Source organism: Aphelocoma coerulescens, chromosome 28, assembly GCF_041296385.1.
Source record: "Aphelocoma coerulescens isolate FSJ_1873_10779 chromosome 28, UR_Acoe_1.0, whole genome shotgun sequence".
Taxonomy (NCBI): Eukaryota; Metazoa; Chordata; class Aves; order Passeriformes; family Corvidae; genus Aphelocoma; species Aphelocoma coerulescens.
In genome coordinates, this window is record NC_091041.1 from 2,133,715 (window position 1) to 2,158,608 (window position 24,894).

General features: G+C 58.0%; 1 protein-coding gene across 11 annotated transcripts in view; it reads right to left on the bottom strand.

The window, feature by feature from the left end:
• Positions 1–1,376: 1,376 nt before the first annotated feature.
• Positions 1,377–24,894, bottom strand: part of TCF3 (transcription factor 3) — an 84,240-nt gene continuing 60,722 nt past the window's right edge. For 3 of the 11 annotated variants that reach the window (XM_068997420.1, XM_068997413.1, XM_068997412.1), the window contains 12 exons: positions 21,647–21,749; positions 20,962–21,101; positions 20,709–20,835; positions 19,769–19,827; positions 18,980–19,058; positions 17,045–17,118; positions 16,205–16,408; positions 14,654–14,777; positions 13,755–13,917; positions 12,608–12,846; positions 8,705–8,849; positions 1,377–7,807 (listed from right to left, as the gene is read on the bottom strand). In XM_068997420.1, coding sequence (XP_068853521.1) covers positions 8,707–8,849; positions 12,608–12,846; positions 13,755–13,917; positions 14,654–14,777; positions 16,205–16,408; positions 17,045–17,118; positions 18,980–19,058; positions 19,769–19,827; positions 20,709–20,835; positions 20,962–21,101; positions 21,647–21,749 — 1,455 coding nt within the window. In that variant the 3' untranslated portion in view covers positions 1,377–7,807; positions 8,705–8,706. Of the gene's footprint in view, positions 7,808–8,704; positions 8,850–9,532; positions 9,760–12,607; positions 12,847–13,754; positions 13,918–14,653; positions 14,778–16,204; positions 16,409–17,044; positions 17,119–18,979; positions 19,059–19,768; positions 19,828–20,708; positions 20,836–20,961; positions 21,102–21,646; positions 21,750–24,894 lie in introns of those variants that run through there. The other 8 variants (XM_068997422.1, XM_068997415.1, XM_068997423.1 and 5 more) reach the window with 6 other exon arrangements.

Below are 24,894 nucleotides of genomic sequence, written 5' to 3' on the forward strand. Positions count from 1 at the left end.
GCTCTGCCTCAGTTGGTGGCCGCTGCTCAGGTCTTGGGAAGCTGTATGCTCTCAGCAACTCCTGTGTGCTGCTCCTTGTTCCTGTCCTCACTGGCTCTCCCAGCCCAAGCCTGCTCTGGACACCAGCACTCGCCTGCTTTATTCTCCACTTCGTACAGCTGTTGGGCATCCATCTTCCAGGCTGCTCCCAAGCACACACTTCTCCCTTGTCTGGATCTGAGCTGTAAACTGCTGGCACCAGCTGCCCAGGGCAGTGGTGGAGTCACCATCCCTGGAAGTGTTCAAAAAATGTGTGGATGTGGCTCTTGAGGACATTTTTAGTGGTGAACATGGTGCTGCTGCTGGGTTAATGGTTGGACTGGGTAACCTTCAAAGTCTTTTCCAGTCTTAATGATTGTGATTTTATGATGGAGTCTAAGGAAGGACTGTCATTCCATGCACTCAGAGCAGCTTGGGAAGGGCAGAGCTGGCTCACTGCTGAGAGGGGGAACCCAAGGCTAAGGGAGATTTAACCAACCACTGCCAGAGCCACTTCTCAGTCAGTCTGGACTGTTTGTCCTGCTCTGTGCAGACAAGCCCCGAGCCAGTAAAACACAGGCAGCAATTGCCTGGGGAAGGAAGGCTACTCCAGGCAGATGCCTCATCTCTGGAAGTGTCCAAGGCCAGGTTGGATGGGGCTTGTGGTCCAGTGGAAGGTGTCTCTACTTGTGGCAGGGAGTGGAACGAGATGGGCTTTATGGTCCTTTCCAACCCAAATCAATCTGCAATTCTGTGAAAGTCCTGGGGATCGTTGGAGCCTGAAGGACAGGAAAATGGAGCCGGGTGGGAGTCGGGCTCTGCTCCCAGGGAACAGGGACAGGATGAGAGGAAACGGCCCCAGGTTGTGCCAGGGAAGGTTTAGGTTGGATATTAGGAAAATTTTCTTCCCAAGAAGGGTTGTCAAGTATTGGAACAGGCTGCCTGGGGCAGAGAGGAGCAGTCACCATCCCTGGAAGTGCTCAGCCAATGGATGGGGTGCTTGGGGCATGGGTTAGTGGTGAGCTGACAGTTGGACTTGATCATCTTAAAGGTCTTTTTCAACCGTAACGACTCTGATTTGATGAATTTCTCTCATCACCAGTCTGTGCTGGGCTCCTGAGAGGGGCTGGGGGCATTTAACTGGATTTCCCACTTGTGGCTGCTCCCCAGGGACAGAGGCAAGGAAACAACAGTGATACAGGGGGGCAGGATCCACACCCAGAGCAAGTGTCTGAAAACCTGTCTGGTGTTTTCTTTCTTTTTTTGTTTTTTTAGTACAAGGCAAAGCCTTTATTCCAACTTTTTATTCCTAGGGATACAACATCTGAAGGACACACATGGGGAAAAAAAAAGTAATATTGTTATAAAATGTCACATTTATTGCTACATTACTGTTATATACAGGACAGTTCTCAAAATCTACTTTAAAAAAGTTAGGATTATTTAAAAATTCCAAATAATCCAGCCAGCTGTTTTGACACTTGTATAAAATTATTTAAAAAAATGAAAACAATTCATATCTTGAGGCACTCAGAAACACAATTTCATCCCCCAATTGTGATTCATTTCAAAGAGCAACGCATTTCCCACCCCCAAATACTTTATTTTTTTATTTTTTTTTGCTGGGTTAGGCATATATATATATATATTTACTATATATATAGTTCAAAACTATAATGTGTATCTGATTTAAGAACAAGGATTTCAGCCACTTAAGTACATCTGGATTTACAGGTAGGCAGCATAAACATCAAAAGCAAGGACCATTTTTTATTTTAAAGGCCAAAAACCAAAAACAACCCAAAACTTTCTACAGGGTTAAAAATAACTTCCGGAGGCATCTCCCATCTGCTCTCCCACCCCCCATTCCTACAAAAATATAGAGAAAGAACATCCCAGGAATGCTTTGTTTCCCCGGAGAGCTGGAGCCCTCGGCACCCAACGGGCCATTCCCATGCGTGGGCTTGGGATCCTCCCTGTCCTGCCTCACCAGGTGCCTCTTTCCCCTCTCCTGGCACACGGCTGGTGCGTGGCTTGCCATGGCTCCTTCCCTCCCTAGTGGCTCCATGTTACAAGGTTTGCTCAAAAGCTGGTGGGTTCAAGTGATTTGGGAAGACGTGGGTCCGGGAAGGGGGACCTGCGGTGTTCCCAGCTCTGCTGCCAGGAGCTCCACGGCTCCCCCGGGCACAGCCCAGGGATGCGGGGCACGGGGATGCTCTTTGGCAAAAGGCCTCGGTACCAGGACACCCCCTTTGGAAGCAGAAACCCCTCTGCTCTCCTGAGCTGGTGCTGCAGCCACGCTGAGCCAAGGTGGGAAGGGAGAGCCCTGAGGAGAAGGAGGGGTACAAAACCAGGGGAACAGAGATACCACTGTGGAGGGAGACCCACGGCAGGACTGCCTTTGGCCCTGAGCTGGGCTGCAGATGGACACACAAGGTTTGGCAGAAGGTCACGTGGAGCCTGCACCACCCTCCTAACCAGAGCCCAGCTCGCCGCGGGAGTCCTGCAGGCCAAGGCACAGCAGTGCTGGCTCCCCAGAAGGGCTGAATTGTCCTGGGAATCAAAGTACAGAGCACCAGGTCCCCCGACACCTGCCCCAAAGGCAGGAAGAGGCAGCTGTGCTGTGGGACACTGGCAGCATCCATTCCCAAATCCTCCTGCCTGCACCCCAGCCGAGGGGCAGCTGCTGGCTTGGGCTGCTCCTCTGCAAACAGCTCAGAGATGCTGGCTGGAGAGACTGGGGAGCATGGGAGGAAGGGAAACACTCCTTCAGGCCTGGGGCAGCTGAAGGAAGAGCAGCCCAGCCAAACCTGAAGCTCAGGTGTTAGAACAGAGCAGTCTGGGCAGCAACAAGGTGGGACAGAGCTTCTCCCTTCAGGGGGCTGGGGGGACGAAGGATGCTGGCAGCGCCCCACCAGCATCGAGCAGAAGGCACAGGAGGGTGAAGGGTGCGTGAAGGAGCCCCAGGACCAGGCCTTGCCCCCTCCAGTTCAGTGCTCAGTATGAGCTGGTTGTTCCTACAGTCTCATCTGCCCCCTCCCAGCTCCAGGGCACAGGTCTTGAAATGCTTTTGGAGCTGCTGGGAATGAAGCTGGACCCTGAGGGCAGCACGGAGCAGGAACTCGGCAATCAGGGACAAGAGCAGAGTGAACAGGCTGGGCTGGGATCTGCAGAGCCCCGGGAGAGGGGAGAGGGATAAGATTTGCATAGGATTTAACAGGGCAAAGACCTTGTGCAAGCTCAGGGTACAGAAAACAGGCCTTGCTATTGCTGGTGTCAGGCAGGAATGGGGGAGTCCAGTGGCCAGGGCTTGCTCTGGGTTAGCCAGCACTGCAGGCTAGGGGCTGAAGGCTTGTTCTGGCCCAGCTCCATCCCCAGCTTTGCTTCACCTCCCAAAACCCACGGGTGGAACTGGAGCTGGCCCGGGGTCCCCAGGATAGCACAGCAGGGCCTGCAAGAGGAACTTGGGTTCCACTGGCCCCAAAGTTGGCAGCAAAGCTCAGGGGGTGCAAGGGATCGGGGGTTTCCAAAGCCTCCTGTTTCTCAAGCCCCCACAACTGGAATCACCCAGCAAGGGCCCGAAGGCTCTGCTGGCTTCAGTGGAGACACTGGTGAGAGACAAAGGACCTTGGAGAGCAGTTTCTGCACTGAGTCTGGAATTGCAGCCTCCTGAGGAAACCCCAGCTAGGTTCCATCCTTCCTGCCAACACACCTCTGTGGGACAGCTGTGAAAGCAGGGGAGCAGAGAGCCATCACAGAGGCTGGCTGGGCCTGAACTCCAGGCAGGCTGTGAGTAGGTCTGACAGAGGGTCATGGGCAAACAGCTGGAATTCTGCTCCCTGGGGCTGCCACCACTGCCTGAGCACCAGCCCATGGGAGGCTGCAGCTGCTTTGCTCTGGGACAAAAGCAGGTGAAAAGTGAGAAAGAACAAAAATCTGCAATTTGACTGTTCGTAGACTGGATTCCAGACACTCCCCAGTACTGTGGCATGTACAGCTTGTGTGCAGGGAGGCAGGGGGCTGGCTGAGGGGGGCAAGAGGAGGCCCTTGGGCTGGGGACCCCAGACATAAGAAATGTCCCATGGCAGTGTCCCAGTTCTGCTGCTTCACTGGGATGCAGCCTGGGAAAAGAGGAACTAGAAGCTGCCCAGAAGGGCAGGCAGCCCCCCTGTCTGATGAAGGAAGCTTTGGGGGGGCTCAGTGGCCCCCAAAGAGGAGGGCATGTGTCCCCAGGAGCAGCCATGCAAGCAAAGGCTGAGAGAGGAAAGAGAAAATGGAATAAATGGCACCCTACAGCATGTCACCCACCTGTGACACCTCTCCTGGCACTGGTGTGGGGGACACGCAGACAGGCAGGTTTGGGGATCTGTAAGATCCCAAGTGGAATGGAGCAGAGCTGTGGGCTGGGCAGGGCACAGACCTGGCTCTCACTGACCACAACACCTAAAGACAAGAGTTTCATGGCTACAGAGTGACATTTTGGGGCTGGGCTGGTGCATTTTGGGGACAGCACCCAGCAGTGGTCGTTTTCAGAAAAGCCACTTCCCCTGGCAGGTTACAGGCACCATGTTCACACCGAGCCAAACACGCTGGCAAGACAAAGGAATTTTTCCTTGCTGCTCTTCCCAGTTGTTCCCTGAGCACCTGGAAAGCAGAGATGCCACTGAGGCCACACTGGGCTGGCACACAAAGCTCTCACCCGGTGCCATCGAGGCAGCTCCAGAGACAGCACTGCCACCCCCTACATTGTGCTTTTGAGATGATCTCTCCAAACCCTGGCTCTGAGGGCTTATGCTCAAGGATCTTCACCCAAGCCTTGCCATGGAAGGAAGCTGGCCGGGCTTGCTGTCAAAATAACATCTTAAACCACCTAAATGCAGCTGAAAAGCCCCATTTTTGTTGCAATGCCTGGGGATTTGGGGATGGTGAGAAAGGCTCTGGCTCGTCAGGATTCCCTCCTGGCCTTCAGGACTTGGAGGGGATGAAGAAGTTCAGCAAAATTGTGCACAACTCATAAATCTTCTCAGATTTCCAATTTTGTTGCATTTATGGATTTTTCTTGACTAGTCCCTTTAAGTCCAGTTGTCCATGACTGCCACCTCCAATTCTTGGGGCAAAATCAAAGGGTTTGGGAAGCACTTTTAAATATTTTTTGTAGGGTTTCAAGCTTTCCAGGGCCAGGACACTGCTCCATCCCTCCCAGTCCTGGGGAATTGTTCCATCCCGCCCTGGCCTGGGACACTGCTCCCTCCCTCCTGGCCCTGGGACAGGGGCACTGAGCCAGCCAAAACCCCTGAGCAGTGGGTACTGTGCAGCCCCAGCACGGTCTCACCAGTGCAGCAGGAGCTCTCATGGATGAAACAAAAAGCAGCTGCTGAGCCCTCAGATTTGCACTCCAGAGCATGAATAGGAGTCAAGGCTGTCACACACAGAGGAAAACCTCATCCATCTCCCTGTGCACTGCTTCGGCAGCCAGAAGAACCCAAGGGAGGGAAGTGTCGTAACCTGACGAGCTGATTAGGCCAAAATGTGTCTGATGACACAGGCAAGAAGAACCTGGGCTACTGGAACCACTGAGCTTTGCTGGCCTTCCCAGGGACAGAGCTGGGGCTGCTGAGGTCTCACTCATTGGCAGCAGCAATCTGGGGAAAGCCAGGAGCACCCAAAAGCTTCAGAGCGATGCTTGGATGTTGGGGAGCCCCAGGGCAGGGCCAGGGGCAGCAGGGACAGTCCCATCCTGCCCTGGCACTTGGAGTGGCTCCGTTTGGAGCTGCTCTAGGCGCTGAGGCCACAGTGCCCAGGTGTGGGTGGGAGATAAGCACTGCCCTGAGCACTTCCAGCAGGGTTTGCCAGAGCACAAAGCACTGCCATGAGCATGGAGGAGCACCAGGTTATGCCAAAGCCTGGGGTTGCTGGGAAGTGCCATAGGACCTAATCCTGTTTGCCAGTCCTTCCCTTTCCCCGTGCCAAAGCAACACAGCTTCCCCAGGAGCCCAGGCTGGAGCAGCACAGGGGAGAGACGGACCCTGCAGGGGAGAGGGGGGTCCCCACATCCCCCCAGACCAGCACCCGTGTCCCATGCACCATCCTGCCTGACTGGGCTCTGCAGAGCTGGGAAGAACCAGGCACAAAATGTTTCAGAAGGGGAAGGAGAGGGAAGAAACAAGAGTAGATTCCTGCTGGATGTTTTTCCATGGCCATCTCCAGACAGGCTGCTGCAGCTCAGCACTGCCCAGCACCTCTTCGTTTGCTCCACACCTCTGGGGCACCCAGAGGGGCTGCCAGGGATCCTCCTCCTGCTGAACACACCAGAGTGGTCTGGAGTGACTGGGAATCCCTCGGAGTGAAGGGATGGCTGGCCCAGCTTGGCTGCTGGAGCACATGGTGCGGGACAGGCGCTCCTGCTGCCCTCCTTCTCAGTGCCGAGAGAGAAGCCCACGTGCAGGTGACAGTGGCCACTCACATCCCATGGCACCGTGCTGAGCTCAGTTTGCCTCCAAGGATGCTCGGGAGATGTGACAGCAGGGTGTGAAGCCACCCCTCTCCCGGAGCCAGCATTTTGCATTTCCGAGGGTGGTGGCTCCACTGCGAGGAGGAGGGATCCTGCTGCTGGTCATGGCTTTGCCGAGGGCTGGAGTGAACCAGGTCGCTGCTCCTTTCCTGCCTCCAGCACCCTCAGGTCTGCTGCTGCCCGGCTTCCTGGCCCTGTATCCTGCTGCTGCTGCCGTGCTCCGGCTGCCTCCGCCTCTTGCCAGTGCTCCAGCTTTGTTCAGTTGGTCTTTGTTCAGCGCTGCTCCTGGAAGTGCCTCCGACAGCTCTGGCATGTGGGAAGAGGCTTCCCTCGTGCATCCATTGCTGCTCTGCTCACCTGGAAGCGCCTCAGTCCCTTGGTTCTCCTCCACTCGGGGCCTGATCTCTCCCAGCAGCTTGTCCTCCCCACGGCGACGCTCTGGGACAGCCGTGGCCACGTCCTCTCCCACACGGAACCGCGGGGCCTCGGGATCTCCGGGAGTAAAGCAAACCTCGCCGAGCACCTCGGGCACCACCCGGGAGGAGCACGAGCACTGCTGCCACTTGCTTTGCTGTTTGACTTCCTTTTCCCAAATCAGAAGTGGCCGAAGCAAAGAGATGGTGAATTCAGCACATGAGTTTGTTTGTTTTTTGTCATGGAAGGTACAAGCCAGGCAAGGAAGAACATTCCCTCACTGTGGCTACATTCGCTTTTAGTGGCTTTCCGAGCCGAATCTGAGAATTCCTCTCTTTATATCCAGTCTCTCTTAATACAATTTTAATATTCTGGTTGATCCTAAAGATGCAACGTTAACTATAGAAACAGCAGCAGAAAAGCGGAGGGTACAAGACATGTTTTTATACAAAAAAAAATTTTTCGTTGCTTACAAAACATATGCAAAAGAAGCTAAAAAAAACCAAAAGGCATTGCTATTTGTTCTACATAAAAAATCTCATAACTAATGTTCTTTTTTTTTAAAAAAGAAATATCAAGCTTAGGCACAATTTTGCTGCTGGCTGCTTGTGAACAAGCCAAGAGAACACGCCACCCCCTCCTAACTGAGTGATATGTATTGACTGTTCTGCACTTTATACTTAAGGCAATTTTTTTGTTTCCGTTTTGTTTCTGACAAAGTGTTTTTTCCACCCCTTACGTCACGCCAGGATCCGTCTGCGTGTGTCAGTATGAGCAGTACTACAGTTTATGGTTCAACAAGGTTGCAGGTCACACCGAGGGTTTTCTTCCTACAGATCTCCGTATCCAGAGGAACAAAAAGATCTACAAACAAAATAATAAAAAAAAAAGGAAAGTCCAAATGAGAATAAAACTGTGCTCCTTGCACAGGGGGCCCCAAGGCTCCTGCTGCAGCTTGTCCCTGCAGGGCTGGACAGGGCTGCAGCTGAGCTTTGTTTTGGTCAGGCCATCCCCAGGCACCCACTGGGGCAGGGGACACCAAGGGACTGTGTCCTCTCTGTGCACTCCATGGGATCAGCTCCTGACCTGCCACTCCTGGATCTGCTCAATCCCCCCACCATCTCTGCACTGCTTGGATAAACAGGCTCAGATGCTCCTGGGTTCTCTAAAAACGGGAACAGCCCATCGGAGCCTGTGCCTGCCACAGCCTCCCTGGGGGATTTTCACCTTCTCTGACTCTCTTGGCATTTCTGGGACCTGCCCATTCCCTCTCATAGAGCTGCAAGGAAAAGGAGTTGCTGGTTTTCAGTAGCCAACTGGGGCAGGACTGGGAGGTGCAGAGCAGAGCTGAGCCCACTCAGAGAGCTCCAAAATCCCCCCATCCCAGCAGTGGGGCTGCACCCTCCTGTGGGCCAGAGGCTTTGGGTGTCCATGGGGCACATGACACACAGAGAGAATCATGGAATGGGTTGGAGGAGACCCTGAAGTTCATCTTGTGCCACTCCCTGCCATGGGCAGGGACATCTTCCACTGTCCCAGGCTGCTCCAGGCCCCTCCAACCTGGCCTTGGACACTGCCAGGGATCCAGGGGCAGCCCCAGCTGCTCTGGGCACCCTGTGCCAGGGCCTGCCCACATGCGAGTCATTGATTTCAGGTAAATGAAGCAGGGCTGGTGCTGAGGGAGCGGGCTGAGCAGCCGGAGCAGAGCAGGGCATGTGGGCACAGGGCTGGGGATGTGGCATCACAGGTGGGGAACGGTACCTTTACATGTGTCCAACAGGGTTGTGACCGTCTCCTAGACCAGGATGTGAAGCTGAAAGTGTCATCTGGGGGTCTCCTACCACTCCGGACACTTTCTCCTCTTCCCGACGCTTCAAGCAGGCCGCTTTTGGGTTCAGATTGCGCTCTGTGCCCAAAACAGGAGGCGAGGGGAGAAACCTCAGTGTGGGCAGCAGCACCCCAGAGGGACAGTGGGGACAGAGTCCTGGGCAGGCCCATGGACCGTGTGAGGAGATGAGCTCCGTGCACCGCTCGCTGCTCCCCACAGCGAATCTGGCCAGGCCCCTGCTCGAGCAGAACCCACCCCCACGCCAATTTAAACATGGCATCATGGAATGGTTTGGGTTGGAAGGGATGTTAAAGCCCATCTTGTTCCAACCCCCTGCCATGGGCAGGGACACCTTCCACTATCCCAGGGTGCCCCAAGCCCCCTCCAACCTGGCCTTGGACACTCCCAGGGATCCAGGGGCAGCCACAGCTGCTCTGGGCACCCTGTGCCAGGACATCTCCATGTGCTTGTTACAGGAACCCCCAAGTGCCTCAGCCAGCACTCAGAGCTGAGGACTGAATTTTCCAAAGCTGCTTAATGGGATCCAGGTGCCAAATTCCCATTAAGCATGAGCGGAGAGGGAGAGAGGAGCCTCAAATCCACCCTGGGCCGGGGCTGGGGAGAGATCAGCATCCAGAGGTGCTGCTGGCACTGCAAACACACACCTCACACCGAAAGCAGGAGTCAGGACAGAGAAGCACGAGCATGCAGAGACAGGGGGAGAGACAGGCCCCGAAATGCACCTGCCAGTGGTACCATACCTCGTACTTGCTGCTCCAGGCCCAGAATGACCTGCACCGCTTGCTGTAGGATGATCAGTTTGGTCTGTGCTTTGTCCGTTTTTAAGTGCATCTGGCACATGCGTCCCAGTTCTTTAAAGGCCTCGTTAATGTCCCGCACACGCACCCTTTCCCTGGCGTTATTGGCCATTCTCCTCTCCCGGTCCCTCAGATCTTTGTCCTCCAGTGACAAGGCCTCGTCTGTACTGCTGGGTTTATAGCACCACAGGGGTTAGTCAGGGGGTGGCACCGAGGGGGGCTCTATGTTGCCGTGCTGGGAGTGCTCCGGGTGTCCACTGGAAACGGCCCAAACGGCCTCACTTTGCAAAGCCAATTCCTCCAGGTGCTTCCCAGAGCAGCCCGGGCTGTGTCACCTCTGCGAGCCAGGGGAAGGTGCTGCCAGCACAGGGCCAGGTGCCCAGGGGGCTGGAGGGGGCACTGGGGGCAAGGGCAGGCAGTGATGCAGCATTGCCACCGACACCTTCTACCTTCTGCAAAATTATGCCTTCCAGTTTGTTTTCGACTGAAAACTCACAGTTTAGGGGAGGATCTCCACCAAAACCATAAGGTTTGTCCCCCAAGGAAAGATTTTGGCAGGAAGCAAATCCCTCTTTGTAAGATTTCCTTCCCAGATTCCATCTGCAGCTCCCAGTGCAGGTGTTTGGAGCAGCGGTGGTGCTGCAGCAGCAGGAGCAGCCTGGCCTGGCACCCTCTTAGGGGCTGGGGCAGCATCGAGAGCAGGAGCCAGGGCTGCTCTGAGGATCAGACTCGGATGCAGACACTGAATCCCGATCTTTCCACACAACCAGAAGCCCCCAGAAGGGGTGATTGTCTTTTTCAGGCACAGTCAGAAGCTCTGGGAGAGCCCCACTGCTGACAGCTCCCCAGGGATGCCCAGCATAGGCAGGGATGGGGGGAAACAAAGTTGTGCTGGCAGCATCTTGAACCGTGGCCTTGCCCATTGCCTTGAAACCCCCAATTTAAGCCCAGACGACCTTCTCCCCCAGAGCAAAACTTCTTGCAGGAAGACACCTATCTGAGGAGGGTCCTTGGGTGAGAGCTGGCACTGGGACAGCCTGTGGGGATAAGCCTTTAGCGAAGAGGGGCCGCAGAGTCAGAGCCTTCCTGGAGAGCCTCCAGGAAGTGTAGGGCCGTGTGAAGGGGGAGCAAGGGCTCCCGGGCAGGCACTGGCCTGTGTGGGACAGAGGGCTGCCCACTGTTCCTGCTGCACCCTCTCCTCGCTGCCTTGTCCCTGCCTGTGTCCCCTCCTCGCTGCCCCAGCTGGCACTGCCACCTCCTCTCCTCGCGCCCAGGATGGGCGGGGGGATGGGGCCATCTTGGCACCTGTGCCCCCCACAGCAGGATCCCAGGTCCTTCCTCCAGCACAGGCCAGTGGCTGCAGGTCCTTGCTGGTGGCCACAGTCCTGGCTGGTGGCTCCCCCAGCAGGGACAAGGCTCGGATGTCACAGCTGGGCCGGACAGAGCCGTCTCCCCACCACCAGCACGTACCACCGGCAGCTGGTACTGTGTGAGGAGGGGCTGCTTCGGCTGCCTTGAGCCCCCGGGGGTCACCAACCAGCCTAAAACTCCTCAGTCTCCTCCCTTCCCTTCCTGTAGCTGCTGTGGCAGAGAGAGGATCCTGGCAGCCCTGGCTGGGTGCACAGGGACCTGACGGCCCCGCTCCCACGGCAGTGCTGCCAGAGGGGTGCGAGGGTGGGATTCTCTCCTGGAAAGCAGCACAAACCCACAGAGGGGACACTGCCTGTCTGCACTAACTGCTGAGGGAGCCTGCAGGGCTCAGCCACCTCCCTGGCTGCCTCCAGGAAGGGTTTAAAAAGGGACAAGCGTGGGAGACCAAAGTGAGCACGGTGCCAACTCTGCCTAAGCCCTGCCCCACCCTCGGTCCTGCCTGGCATCAGCGAGCAGCAAGTACAAGGTAGAGTGGGACCACCGAGAGGTCACGGCTGGGGACTGTCTGTAGGAGATCGGAAAGAACAGAACCAAAAAATAAAAACTCAAAAAAAAAAAAAAAAAAAAAATCAAAAGAAAGGGGAAATTAAAAAAGAAGACAGGAAAAAATATACATGTTATGAAAGGCAAAAAATTACAAACTGAAGAGAGGCACAAAGGACTCCAACATCAAGGCACAGCAAGGCCAGCAGAGAGGAGCACAGCCAGGCACAGCCCCCGACGCGTGTTACGACAGCTCTGCAGAGAGAAAGGAGTTATCCTGCCCCGGCACGCCCGCCGCGGGCCGGAGCGGGAGTGGGGGCGGGAGCGGGGGCGGGGACATGCACTGCGGGGTGCGGGACAAAGCAGCCACGTCCTCGGAGCGGGACAGCCGCCCCTCGCTTCCCCTCCCTGGGATGGGCGCACACGCCGTGGGTGCACGCACACCATGGGTGCACACGCGTGTGGAAGGAAGCGAGGGTGCCCTGAGGGTGTCCCGGTGAGGGGCAGAGCCTGCAGGTGCCCGCTGGCAGCTCCGGGCTCGGAATGCACAGTGCCCCCAGCTCGTGTCGGACACCGGCGAGTGCAGGCAGCGAGGGCTGCTCAGCCCAGGGCATCCTGCTGCCCTCACACAGCTCCCATGGTCCCAGGGCTCTGCCAGGTGCCACACTGCGGGGACAGGAGCGTAGAGCCCCGTCAGGCACACAGAGGGGACAGGAACGGGCTCTGTGCTTGGAGCAGCCCTTGGAGACGGCAGAGCTGGACCCCTCTGGGAGATTTCCTGGTGGGGTTTCTGTCACTTTGCTGGCCAAGCACGGAGCGCTCCTGGCTGCAGGGAAGCAGGACGGCACAGGCGTCCCCGCGGGACCGGCATGCAGCACACACAGTGGCAGCGGGGGACAAAGGAGAGAACAGCAGGGATGGATGCAAAAAAGGCAAAAAAAAAAACCAACATAAAAAGGACATCGACAGCCTTGGGTTGGTCCCCAAGGCCACAGGGGAGAGAGACAGTGCGAGGCACCACAGCACGTCACAGGAGACAGACAGACAGACAGCCCCGTGCCGATCAGATACGTAAAATATCACCACTCCGGGACCCTCACTGACCTCTAACTTGTTGCTCCAGGTTCAGTATGACTGATACGGCCTGGTGTAGGATTAGCAGTTTGGTCTGCGGTTTTTCGCTGTTTAGGTGCAGTTGGCACATGCGTCCGAGCTCTTTAAAGGCCTCGTTGATGTCACGAACCCGCAGGCGCTCACGGGCATTATTGGCGACCCTCCTTTCTCTCTCTCTCTCGGCTTTTTGCTCTGGGGGAAGAAGATCGTCCTCCTCATCCTCATCTTGACTAATGGTTTAAAATAAGAACGAGACAGGGACATTCCTCGCGTGCACTCTCAGCACTGGTCAACTCACAGACAAGAAACACACGGTGAGGCACCAAGATGCCGAGCCCCCCACGTGCCCTGCCAGGACCTGCTGGCCTGTGCCACATGCAGGCACATGCAGGGGCTTTGGAGAGAAGCAGTTAAGGCTCTTCTTCTGCCTCTTTTTTGTTGTGTTTTGTTTTTAAACAGCAAAGAAAGAAACCACAATGTGATTAAGGCCTGAGCTTGTTGCCGGGAGAGTGCAGGGCGGCCCAGACAAGGTGAAGGCCAACACTGGAATCCCCAGCTGGAATCTGGGACGACGAAGCCCTCTGCCTCCAGGGCAGGAGTGGGGCTGGTGCTGCCTCTCTGGGCACCATCACCCTGGTGAGGTCTCCGAGCTGGTGGCGAGGCTGCAGAGCAGCTAGCACGCTGAAGGACTCTACCTGAGCCACTGCCACTCCTCTGGCTGGATGTGATAGAGGATGCAGGAGCCCAAAGCAGAGAGCAGAGATGTCCCAAGGCAGGGAAGAGGTCAGACTGTCCCTGTCTGGGGCTGAGCACTTGCTCCTTCCCTGCACGGGGCTGAGCACTCACTCCTTCCCTGCACAGCCTGCAGGTGGGTGCAGGATAAGGTGCCTCCCTCTGCTTTAGGAGCATGAGGATGCCCCGAGGCCACGGGGACAGAAGCCAGCAGGAGGGTGGCAAGGACTCTTCCCCCTGGGGCAGTAGCAGGAGCCCAGGCTGTGTGAGACCACACCAGGCTCCAGGGTGGGCAGGGGCTGGGGGATCTGTGCCCCAGGGTGACCCCAGGCCAAACCGGGCCAAGCCCAGTGCCCCGCGGCCCAAACACCCCTGGCCTGGGGACAGAGAAAGTGAAGGGAGAGACCTGTTCAAAGAGCACCTTGTTCTGTTCCGGGAGGGTTTCAGCTCCTTCTTCTCCTCTTCAGAGTTATCTGCCACCGACGTGTTCTCTTCATCCTCCTTCTCTTCCCTCTTGATCTCGCTCGTTCCTGAGGAGACGCTGCTCCGCCCCAGCCCCCCGGACAAGCCTGCAGAGAGAGCAGAGCCACACCCAGAGCTTGAGGGGCCTGACCTACACAGCAGGCTGGGGGGTCCCCAGGCCCTGCTCCTGCAGTGGCATCCCAAACTCATCCTGCATTGTTGCTCCACACTCAGGGAAGATGGAGGGGTGCTGGCTCTGCCCTGCTGACGCTCCCTGTTCTCCCCCTTACTTCCCAAACCCTCCAACACAGGAACCCAACCTACACAGCAGAGCACTGCAAGCTGTGCACCCACATCTGGCAGGGGGACAGGAAAATACAGGTCAGACATGTAGGGTTAGATGGAATATTGGGCAGGAATTGTTCCCTGGGAGGGTGGGCAGGCCCTGGCACAGGGTGCCCAGAGCAGCTGGGGCTGCCCCTGGATCCCTGGCAGTGTCCAAGGCCAGGCTGGACATTCGGCTTGGAGCAGCCTGGGACAGTGGGAGGTGTCCCTGCCCATTGGCAGGGGGTGGAATGGGATGGGCTTTAATGTCCCTTCCAAGCCAGACCATTCTGGGACTCTGTGAAACCTCTGGAAAAGGCTCCAAGTAGAAACTGCCCCGTGAATGCTGCAAGGAAGCACCAGCCTTGCAGAGACATCCATCTCCTCCCGGGCTGCTGCTGCACAGGGCTGGACCCAAACCCCACAGGTGATCCCTAAGCCTCCCAGCAGGTGACCCTTGGCACAGGTAACCCCTGGCACAGGTGAGCCCCATCCTGCACCCGTGCAGAGCTGCCTTACCACTGTAGGTGTCCTGCTGCCTGCTGAGGTCCGGGAGGGAGCTGGGCTGTGATGGAAGTGTCACATGGTTGTGGAGCAAGCTGGGGTTGCTGGACAACCCATCTTCGGGGTGGCCTCCTCCCACCTGCAGCACAATGAGCAGAGCCGTGTCACGGCCCGTGGGCAGTGGGGACAGATCAGCCCAGCACAGCCACCCAGGGACACCCCGGGGCTCCACAGACTGGGCTGAGGCACAGCTCCCCTCACACTCCCACCCCTGGGGCTTGGGAATGCGGGAGGGAAGAGCCAGCCTGCTCCAGCACAGCTCCCCAAGGACTGTGGTGGGGACACTGCAGCTCCCTGCTCTGAGCAGGAGCCAGACCCAGCCCAGAGCCCCTGTCAGTGCTGTGCCCCCCGAGGAACAGCCCCTCTGTGCCCGCTGCAAGGCAGCACACCAGAGAGGACACGTGTCCTGTCTCCACTGAGCACCACTCTTTCTGCCACCTCCCAAGTGCCCCCAGAGCAAGGGACATCCCAGCAACATAAACTTGGCTCCAAAGGGGCTGGAAGGAAAGGGTGAGGGCCCCTTCTGAGCCCATGGCCCCGAGGCTTTGCTACACAGGCTGGGGATGGACAGGATAGAGCCAGCCCTGCTGACTCCCCAGCTGGCAGCAGCCTACAGAGGACACACATCTCATTCCCAGGTCAGGAGCAGAATCCAGGGAGCCTGGAAGGGGATCACAACTGGTTCTCTGGAGACTGGAGATGTGTCACTGTTTGCTGCAGCAGGTAAACACTTCTGCCAAAAATGTGCTGCTGTGGTCACCAGCCTCTAGACAAGGGGGGGACCCAGGTAACCTAGCACGGGACCCCAGCATCCACGTGCTCAGGGCACCCTGGATCCATCACATTCCCTTGGAGCTGGAATGAGTCCTCACACACCAGCACTCCCCACGGGCACAGAGGGACACGGTGCCTGCCCAAACCATTTAGAGCAGGGAATTCCTGGTGACACCTGGCACTCTTATACCCACTGAATCCCTCTTCTCCTCCCTGCATATCCCAGGGATGCCTTGAAGTTGTTTTGAGGGATTTCCAGTCATGTTGCAGGGAAAGAAGAGCAGCTCTCTCACCACCTCTGCCTGCCCTGAGAAGGGGCACAAACAAGGGAAGTGCACACGGAGCTTGTGCCAAGGGTGTACTCAGTGTCCCCAGAGCAGCTGTGGCTGTCCCATCCCTGGCAGTGTCCAAGGCCAGGCTGGATGGGGCTTGGAGCCACCTGGTCCAGTGGAAGGTGTCCCTGCCCAGGCAGGGGGTGGCACTGGATGAGCTTTGAGGTCCCTTCCAACCCGAACCACTCTGGGATTCCATGACTCAACTCTCTCTGCAGGAACATGGGGAGTGACTTCTGTGCATGTCACCCATGCAATGCTGCCAACACCTGACCCAAGCTGGACCACACTGAGCTATTCCTGCACCAAAGGCAACGTCCCCCTGAATGCCAGGGCACCCCGCACGTGGCACGTGTCCCCAGCGTGTCCCTGCCAGCTGCCACAGTGCTCCCACACTCACCAGACTCGGGTGTCTGTTCCCCAGGGCCATGACCGAGGCAGGGAAGGCCTGGCCCAGGCTGCCCACGGCGGCACTGTGGGGTGGTGCTGAGCCCAGCAGCCCGTGCATGTCCCCGTGGTTGCTGGGCATGGCAGAGGTCTGGCCCACGGCGTGGTTCCTCAGCACGTGGATGGCTTCGTCCAACCTGTCTTCCATTTTGTTTTGCTGGAAGGGCAGGACAGAGACAGGTCTGTGTTAACTGCCCCATCCCTGGAAGTGTCCAGGGTTGGATGGGGCTTGGAGCAGCCTGGTCTAGTAGAAGGTGTCCCTGCCCATAGCAGGGGGTGGAGCTGGATGAGCTTTAAGATCCCTTCCAACCCAAACCATTCCATGATTCCAATCCAATTCCATGACTGTAATCCCATAAAGCCAACAGCCTCCTGCTGCCCTGCACTGCAGAGTGGCTGGTGCTGGTGCCAGTCCTGGACTCAGGTGCCACAGGGCAGGGATGGAGAGAAATAACCCCCCCAGTCAGTGCCATCACCTAAAGGCACGAGGGGCCACACAAGTGGAACTGCTCAGGGCAGGGAGGCAGAAACCTGCCAGGAATTCCTTTGGCTGGGCCAGACCCCGGGATGGGCCTGGGCTGGGGCCAGGGGGAGGGTGCCAGGCTGCCGGGGGACTCCAGGCCAGGCAGGCAGCCCCGGGCTCTGCTCAGCTGCTGCCACCCCAACATCCACCCCTGACCAACCAGCTGATCCCAGGCGTTCAGGGGAGAGGATGTCACCCAAAAACCCTTCACCGCCAGGCCCCGAGGGATGAGAGAGAAAAGGAGAAGCTGGAATTTTTGGTGCCACTCACCAAAGTGTGGAGGCTCCCTTCGTAGCTGGGAGATAAGGCACCCGCTCCACTCGCCCGCGGCCACTGCGACGAGCCTGGGGACAAACGCAGGCTTGGGGACCGGCCACGGCCATGGCGGCCACTAGATGGGGCTGGCAGCTGGGGCACCGCAGCGGCCACCGCACCACGCACGGCACTGCACGGGTACTGCTCGGGCCACACCAGCAGCACACGGGGCTGCACGGGCCACTGTGGCACCACATGGCACTGCACGGGCCACTGTGGCACTGCATGGCACTACATGGATCACCATGGCACCGCATGGGCCACTGCAGCACCTCACGGGCCACCACAGCACTGCACGGGCCACTGTGGCACCACAGGCTCTGCATGGGCCACTACAGCCCCACACCATTCCCTGTGGCAGTGCAGAGGCCACCACAGCACTGCTTGACACCTCACGGGCCACCACAGCACCGCATGGGCCACCAGAGAGCTGTGTGGAATCGCATGGACACTGTGGCACCACATGGACACTGTGGCACTGCGTGGCCACTGTGGCACCACATGGACACTGTGGCACCACATGGACACTGTGGCACCGCATGGACACTGTGGCACTGCATGGCCACTGTGGCACCACATGGCCACTGTGGCACTGCGTGGCACTGCGTGGCCACTGTGGCACCACATGGACACTGTGGCACCACATGGACACTGTGGCACTGCGTGGCACTGCGTGGCCACTGTGGCACCACATGGACACTGTGGCACCACATGGACACTGTGGCACTGCATGGACACTGTGGCACTGCGTGGCCACTGTGGCACCACATGGACACTGTGGCACCACATGGAACTGTGGCACTGCGTGGCCACTGTGGCACCACATGGACACTGTGGCACCACATGGAACTGTGGCACCGCGTGGCCACTGTGGCACCACATGGACACTGTGGCACCACATGGAACTGTGGCACTGCGTGGCCACTGTGGCACCACATGGACACTGTGGCACCACATGGACACTGTGGCACTGCATGGCACCGCGTGGCCACTGTGGCACCACATGGAACTGTGGCACCGCGTGGCCACTGTGGCGCCACATGGACACTGTGGCACCACATGGACACTGTGGCACTGCGTGGCCACTGTGGCACCACATGGACACTGTGGCACTGCATGGCACTGCGTGGCCACTGTGGCACTGCATGGACACTGTGGCACCACATGGAACTGTGGCACTGCGTGGCACTGCGTGGCCACTGTGGCACCACATGGACACTGTGGCACCGCATGGACACTGTGGCACCACATGGACACTGTGGCACTGCATGGACACTGTGGCACTGCATGGACACTGTGGCACCACATGGACACTGTGGCACCACATGGACACTGTGGCACTGCATGGACACTGTGGCACCACATGGAACTGTGGTACTGCGTGGCCACTGTGGCACCACATGGACACTGTGGCACCACATGGACACTGTGGCACTGCATGGACACTGTGGCACTGCGGGCTCTGCTCTGGCTCAGCCCTTCACACCTCAGGAGGTGTCCAGACGTCCCCGGTCTCAGTGACTCGCTGTGACCTCGGGGCCAGGTTATGCTGCACCCCAACCACAGGGGGCCTGGGCACCAGCTCTGCTGGGCACAGCGGGACCTGAGCTGCCCGAGGGGACCAGGAATGGGCTTTCAGCAGGTGCTGAACATGGGTTTGAACCACTTGGTGGCTTCCCAGTTCCTGCTGCGCTTCTCCCATGGGAGGCAAATCCAGCCACAGCCTCTCCAAGATGGGACACTCAGGGACAGGGTCAGGAAGGGCAGGAGAAGGTCCTGGGGTTGCTGCCAGCCCTGGGCTGAGTGCTTGGGGCTGACCTGGGGAATTTGCTGCCTGGGAGCTCCCCAAAGCAAACCCGACCCCCCCTTATCCTTTACGTTGTCACTCACCTGCGAGGCCCTGTGGGGACCCGACCGGGGTGGAGGGGTTGGAGGAGAAGTTATTGCTAGAGTGGTCGGGGGAGTAAATCTGCAGGGACAGAAGGGGGACGGTCAGCAGTGCCACCCTGAGCTAGCTGTCCCCTCCCAGTGGCACCCACCACCCACTGGGACCCCGCTGGCATCTCTCTCCCCAAACCCACAGCCAGCACAAAGGCCGAGCCCAGTTCCCCCCAGTTCCCCCAATAACCCCGGGGTCTCTCTCTGTCCCCACTGTCACCACCCCTGAGTGCAGCCTCTGCTCTTCAGGTCGCCTCTCAGGAGGAAGCAGGAGCTGTCAGGAATTGTTGCAGGGTGCACTGCCAGCACCCCTGTGCCACCATGCAAAGATCACTGAATGGGACAGAGGCAACTCTCTGGTAACCCAGTGAGACCAGTGCCCTCCAGTCTGAACCAGCACATGCAGGGCAAGGACTACTGGGACCTGCAAGTCCTGCCACAAGATCTCTGTAGGGTGGTCTTGGCAGAGCAGCACCAGGCTGGGAGGGCACGAAGCTGGAAATGGGGCTGCAGGGCCACCACAGCCTGCACTGCCTCAGATTCCCCATCAGTGCCTCAGTTTCCCCATCCACCAAAAGGCACCAGGACTGAGAAGGCAGCACACGGAGAGGGGAAAACCCTCCCTCAGAGGCTGCCCTGGATGTGGGGTGCATTCACAGCATGTGTCCATATTCCCTGCTGGGTAGAGGGTCCCTGCAGCAGCAGGACTGGGAGCGGATCAGGACCACCCCAAGCTCTTACCGAGGCCAGAGCCTTCCCAAGCGCGTCTCCGGAGCTCCCGGCTGTGGTTCCTCTGTTACCTGCCAAGAGAGGACACAGATGTCACTGCCGAGGCCCCAGACCCCAGAGGACACAGTACCCTACAAGACTTTCTCTGGAGTCACCTGCTCTGGGGTGGAAGTTTTCTGCTTTTAGTGCTTTGCTTGAAAATTCAATGTTTGTCCAGCTCAGAGCAGCTGGGGCATGGGGCACCTTCTCTTGGCAGCCTTCAGGGGGCTGCAGGGACATCTCTCCAAGCTCTGGGCTGGAGGTGTAGTGCCAACAACAGCAATCAGACATCTCTGCTGCAGTACAGCCATCGCCATGGGGCATCTCAGACCCCCACAAACACCAACGGATGATCCCGGAGGTCTCTTCCAACCTTAATGATACTTTCATTCTGTGAATCCCAAACTTGCTTCTCCATAGAAAAACAAGGGTTTTTCTACAAATCTGTGTTGGGATCCTCATTTCCTGGGGAGCATGAGCTATTTCAGTAACAGGTTTTGTAACATGTTCAGCAGGGTCAGAGATTAAAGCACTCAGGGGTTAACGTGGTATCAAACACAGCACGAACATTCCCGTTCTGGATCCAGGGGAGCAGCTTCACACAGGTGCAAATCCTTCCCGCAACTCATCTAAGCCACAGCACCTCCAGGAGATAAGGCCAGAGCTCCTGGGCTCCTCTCAGACCCACCCCACGAGGTGTAAACCCCCAGACCAGCACCCGGGTGCTCCAGCAGCAAGAACCTCGCTGTGCCTCTTCCCCGGGCAGGGACTGCAGGCACAGGTGACACACGAGGGACCAAAGGTGTCCGGGTGCACTGGATGCCTCAGGCACCAGGTTTGCACAAGCCTTGGTTCTCCAGGTGAGCTGTGCCCGGCCGTGGAGCCAGGGGGTCACTCTGGTGACTGGCCATACCCATCATGTTGTCGGTGCCGCTGATCGGGGGCGTGTGACTGGACACTCCGTACGCCGTGGAGGCTGAGGAGAAGCCGGACACGGAGGGGAGTCCGCCGTTCACCTCTCCTGAATGCAGCTGGTAGTTCTGGCAGGGAGGGGGAGAGCGGTGAGAGGGGCCCTGGGAAAGCTGCGGGGCTTTGGCAGCCAGGGCAGGACCCAGGTGCCAGGGGAGGAGGTGCCAGGGAGGTGCCAGAGCCACGGGACACGTTACCATGCGTTCATGCTGATGTAAACTGTTGAAGCCACTGGACTGCGGGAGCGGGGACGAGGAGCTGCCCAGCATGGCACCGTAACTCGACTGGCTCATGGCACCCGGGGAACTCCACAGGTCAGGCGAGTTATGGAGTCCGTCTGCAAGGAACCCAGAGCTGAGTGGGGCAGGGACACCGGCAGGCAGCCCCCAGCCCCTGGGGGGACACAAATCAGCCTTGGCTGAGGGGCTGGGACTGTCCCCAGCATGTCCTGCCTGTGCTGAGCATCACCCGCTGAGCAAATCAGGACAAACTCTCTGGGACAGGGACAGGAGCCCAGGGAATGGCTGGAGCTGGGTCAGGGCTGGGCATGGAGCTCAGGGAAAGGTTCTTCCCCCCGAGGCTGCTGGGCACTGCCCAGGCTCCCCAGGGAATGGTCCCGGCCCCGAGGCTGCCAGAGCTGCAGGAGCGTTTGGACAGCGCTCTCAGGGATGCCCAGGGTGGGGTTGTTGGGGTGTCTGTGCAGGGCCAGGGGCTGCACTGGATGATCCCTGTGGGTCCCTTCCAGCTTAGGATACTCCAGGATTCCATGATTTTGGGGCTGCAGTGTCTCTCACACACTCCTGCCCTGAGCCCCCTCCATATTGCAATCCCTCCCATGGCCCATAACGAGCAAGGCTGCCCCTGCTCTGAGGAATAACTCACCTGTCATATAAAAGGCTCCAGGATACACAGTGCTGGGAGGTTTCGAGGGAGTATATCCAGCTGGATCCCTGCTGTAGTCATCACCTGAGTTGGATGGATACACCTGTGGGGCAGGAAAGGGATTGAAGAGAAGGGCTTGGTGACTCCACGGCCCCACATCCTCACCATGGCTGCCCCCAACCCTGCACAGCTTAAATTTCTAACCTCAAACTTCAGCAGTGTTTGACCACCTCTCCCACCACAACAGAGCAGCAAGCGCTTCACTCAACTGACCCTTCAAGGGCCTGGAGGGACAGGACCCAGGGAATGGCTTCCCAGTGCCAGAGGGCAGGGCTGGATGGGATCTTGGGCAGGAATTGTTCCCTGTGAGGGTGGGCAGGCCCTGGCACAGGGTGCCCAGAGCAGCTGGGGCTGCCCCTGGATCCCTGGCAGTGCCCAAGGCCAGGCTGGACATTGGGGCTTGGAGCAGCCTGGGACAGTGGGAGGTGTCCCTGCCCATGGCAGGGATGGAACTGGATGGGCTTTAAAGTCCCTTCCACCCCAAACCATCTGATGAGCCCAGGAGCTTTGCTGTTATTCATCCCACAGCAGATCTGGGGGGGGAACTGGAACAGCTCAGCCGAAGTCTTTAGAGGGCACAGCCCTACATGGAGCAGAGCAGAGGGGACAGAGGAGAGGGCACAGAGGACAGGGCAGAGGGCACAGAGGACAGGGCAGAGGGCAGAGGGGACAGGGCAGAGGGCACAGGGCTCCTCTGTGTTCCCGTCACCCTCCGTGGTCCCCAGAACCTGCCCGGCTCCAGCAGAAGTTTCAACTCCGCTCCAGTTCCGTTTTCCATGGTTATAACTTGTTCTGGGTAACCACAAAAGCCACCACTGCTGCAGTGACCCCACACCAGAGGGACAGGCTGGGTAGGGGCAGGGGGCACCTCAGGACCCCCTGTGCCAACCCTGCCATGTGCCAGGCTCCCAAGCACAGCCCCTGCTCCAAGCCCACAGGGAAACCAGGCTGAAGGGAAACTGAGGCACAGGGGGGCTGAGCAGCCCCTCACAGGCATTGTCACAGGGGAGGGGATGACTCTCAGACAGCCCTCGGACAACTCCTGGGACAGATTTCTGCAGCACTGCTCAGCTCTGTGATTTAACAGAACATTAAGCAGAAGAAAAAGCTTTTCCTTCCCTTCTAAATTAACCAAACCCATCCTAGAAAGCCCTGACCGAAAATCAGCTTCTGCCAGGACAAAAACAGACTTTTCTTTTTTTAAAGCAGAAATTCAACACGCAAAGAAACCGAAATGGCATTCAAAGAAACTGAAATAGCACTCAGAATGATGTGAGAACTTTTGTCACAGCTTATTTTCATCCTCTTTGATTCATTCTGAAACCGATAATCATTTTTTTTAAATCCAGCTGAAAGCAGAGGTGGGGCAGGGGCTGGGCTCTGCCTGGCACACACGGTTCTCTTTGGGAAGGAAACTTGCCTGAGTTTCTTTTTCCCCACAGCCAGCTGCTCCCTTCCAGCCCCGGTCCTCACCAGTAAAAAGGGGCAAAATTGATGGTGGGAAATAAAAGTCAGAATCAGAGAATCCTTAAGGTTGGAAGAGACCTTTAAGATCAAGTCCACCCATCAAAGCAGCAGCACCACCACGGTCACCACTAACCCCTGTCCTCAAGTGCCACATCCACACGTTTTTAGAACAATTCCAGGATGGTGACTCCACCACGGCCCTGGGCAGCCGGTGCCAGGCTTCTTCTTGTTTAAAAAAACTACCCCAAAGCCCCCCCAGAAATCCAACGAGGGACAACGGAGCTGGGAAGGGGCTGGAGTGGCTGAGGGAGCTGGAAAGGGGCTCAGCCTGGAGCAAAGGAGGCTCAGGGGGGACCTTGTGGCTCTGCACAAGTCCCTGACAGGAGGGGGCAGCCGGGGGGGTCGGGCTCTGCTGGCAGGGAACAGGGACAGGAGGAGAGGGAACGGCCTCAGGCTGGGCCAGGGGAGGTTTGGGCTGGATATTGGGAAAATTTCTTCACTGAAAGGTTTGTCAGGCATTGGAAGGGGCTGTCCAGGGCAGTGGTGGAGTCACCACCCCTGGAAGTGTTCAAACAATGTGTGAATGTGGCACGTGGGGACGTGGGTCAGTGGTGGCCTTGGCAGTGCTGGGGAACAGTTGGACTCTGTGACCTTTAGAGGGCTTTTCCAACCTTAATGACTCTGTGATTCTACAGGGAGCTTGTAAAATAAAGACCAAAAAAAAAAAAAAAAAAAGAGAGAGAGAGGGGGAAGGGCAAATCCTGACACACTGGCAGCTGCCCTTTGTGCCTCGCTCAAAAAAGAGAATTCCAGGCCCTGGTCCAGGCTGCTGCCGGGTGCTGTGGGCAGAGGGAGCCACGCGTGGGCTGGGGGGGATGGGGGAGGCAGCGGAGAACGGGAATCCAGCAAATTGACTTTTCCTATAATTTGATTAAATAGCGGGAGCCGGGACAGGGAATGGAGTGCAGCACGTCTGAGAGCCCCGCGCCATCTGGCAGGGGCTGGCTCGGGGCCAGGCGCCCGGCAGCTGCACCAACAGCCAAGCCAGGAACCCACCGAGAAAACAAGGGGGGTAAAATCGCAGGGATGGAGGGACCAGGGGTGCAAAGCAGAGCAGGGGGGAGGGAATTCACCTTGCCGTGTATCCACCCTGCTCCACCACCCCCACAACATCTCCTGCTGGATCCTGGGGGCCAAGTTGCACCACAATCCTGGCCCTGACCCCTGCTAATTTTTCCTTTTGCTGCCCAGCGCAGGGGAGGCTGTGAAACGCCAGCTCCATCCTTCTCTGCACGGAGCCGTGTGCGGGGCCGGGCCGGGCCGGGCCGGGCCGGGCCGGGCCGGGCCGGGCACTGCAGGCCGCTGGAAATGAGGGCCGGGCCCGTGCCCCAGCCCGGCCCCGGCCCGGCCCCGGCCCTCACGCCGCCGCCGGCCTCGGGGACCTCCAGGTGAGGTCATTTCCTCCGGTTAAAATCTGCCAGCGCGGCCGGCGAGAGCCGCTCCAACAGCCCCAGCGCTGGGATTCGCAGCGCTTTGTGGTCTTGGGTTGTTTTCTCCTCCCTGTTTTTCTTGCTTAAATGCAGGAGCTGGGGTGGGACTTTGGGCAGACTGAGGCTAAACAGAGCGGTGACCAGACTGGGAATGCACAGCCTGAAACAGCTCCCAGGCAGTGAACTCACTGTGGCAACAAAACCCTGCAGGAACCGACTTGCACAAAATCC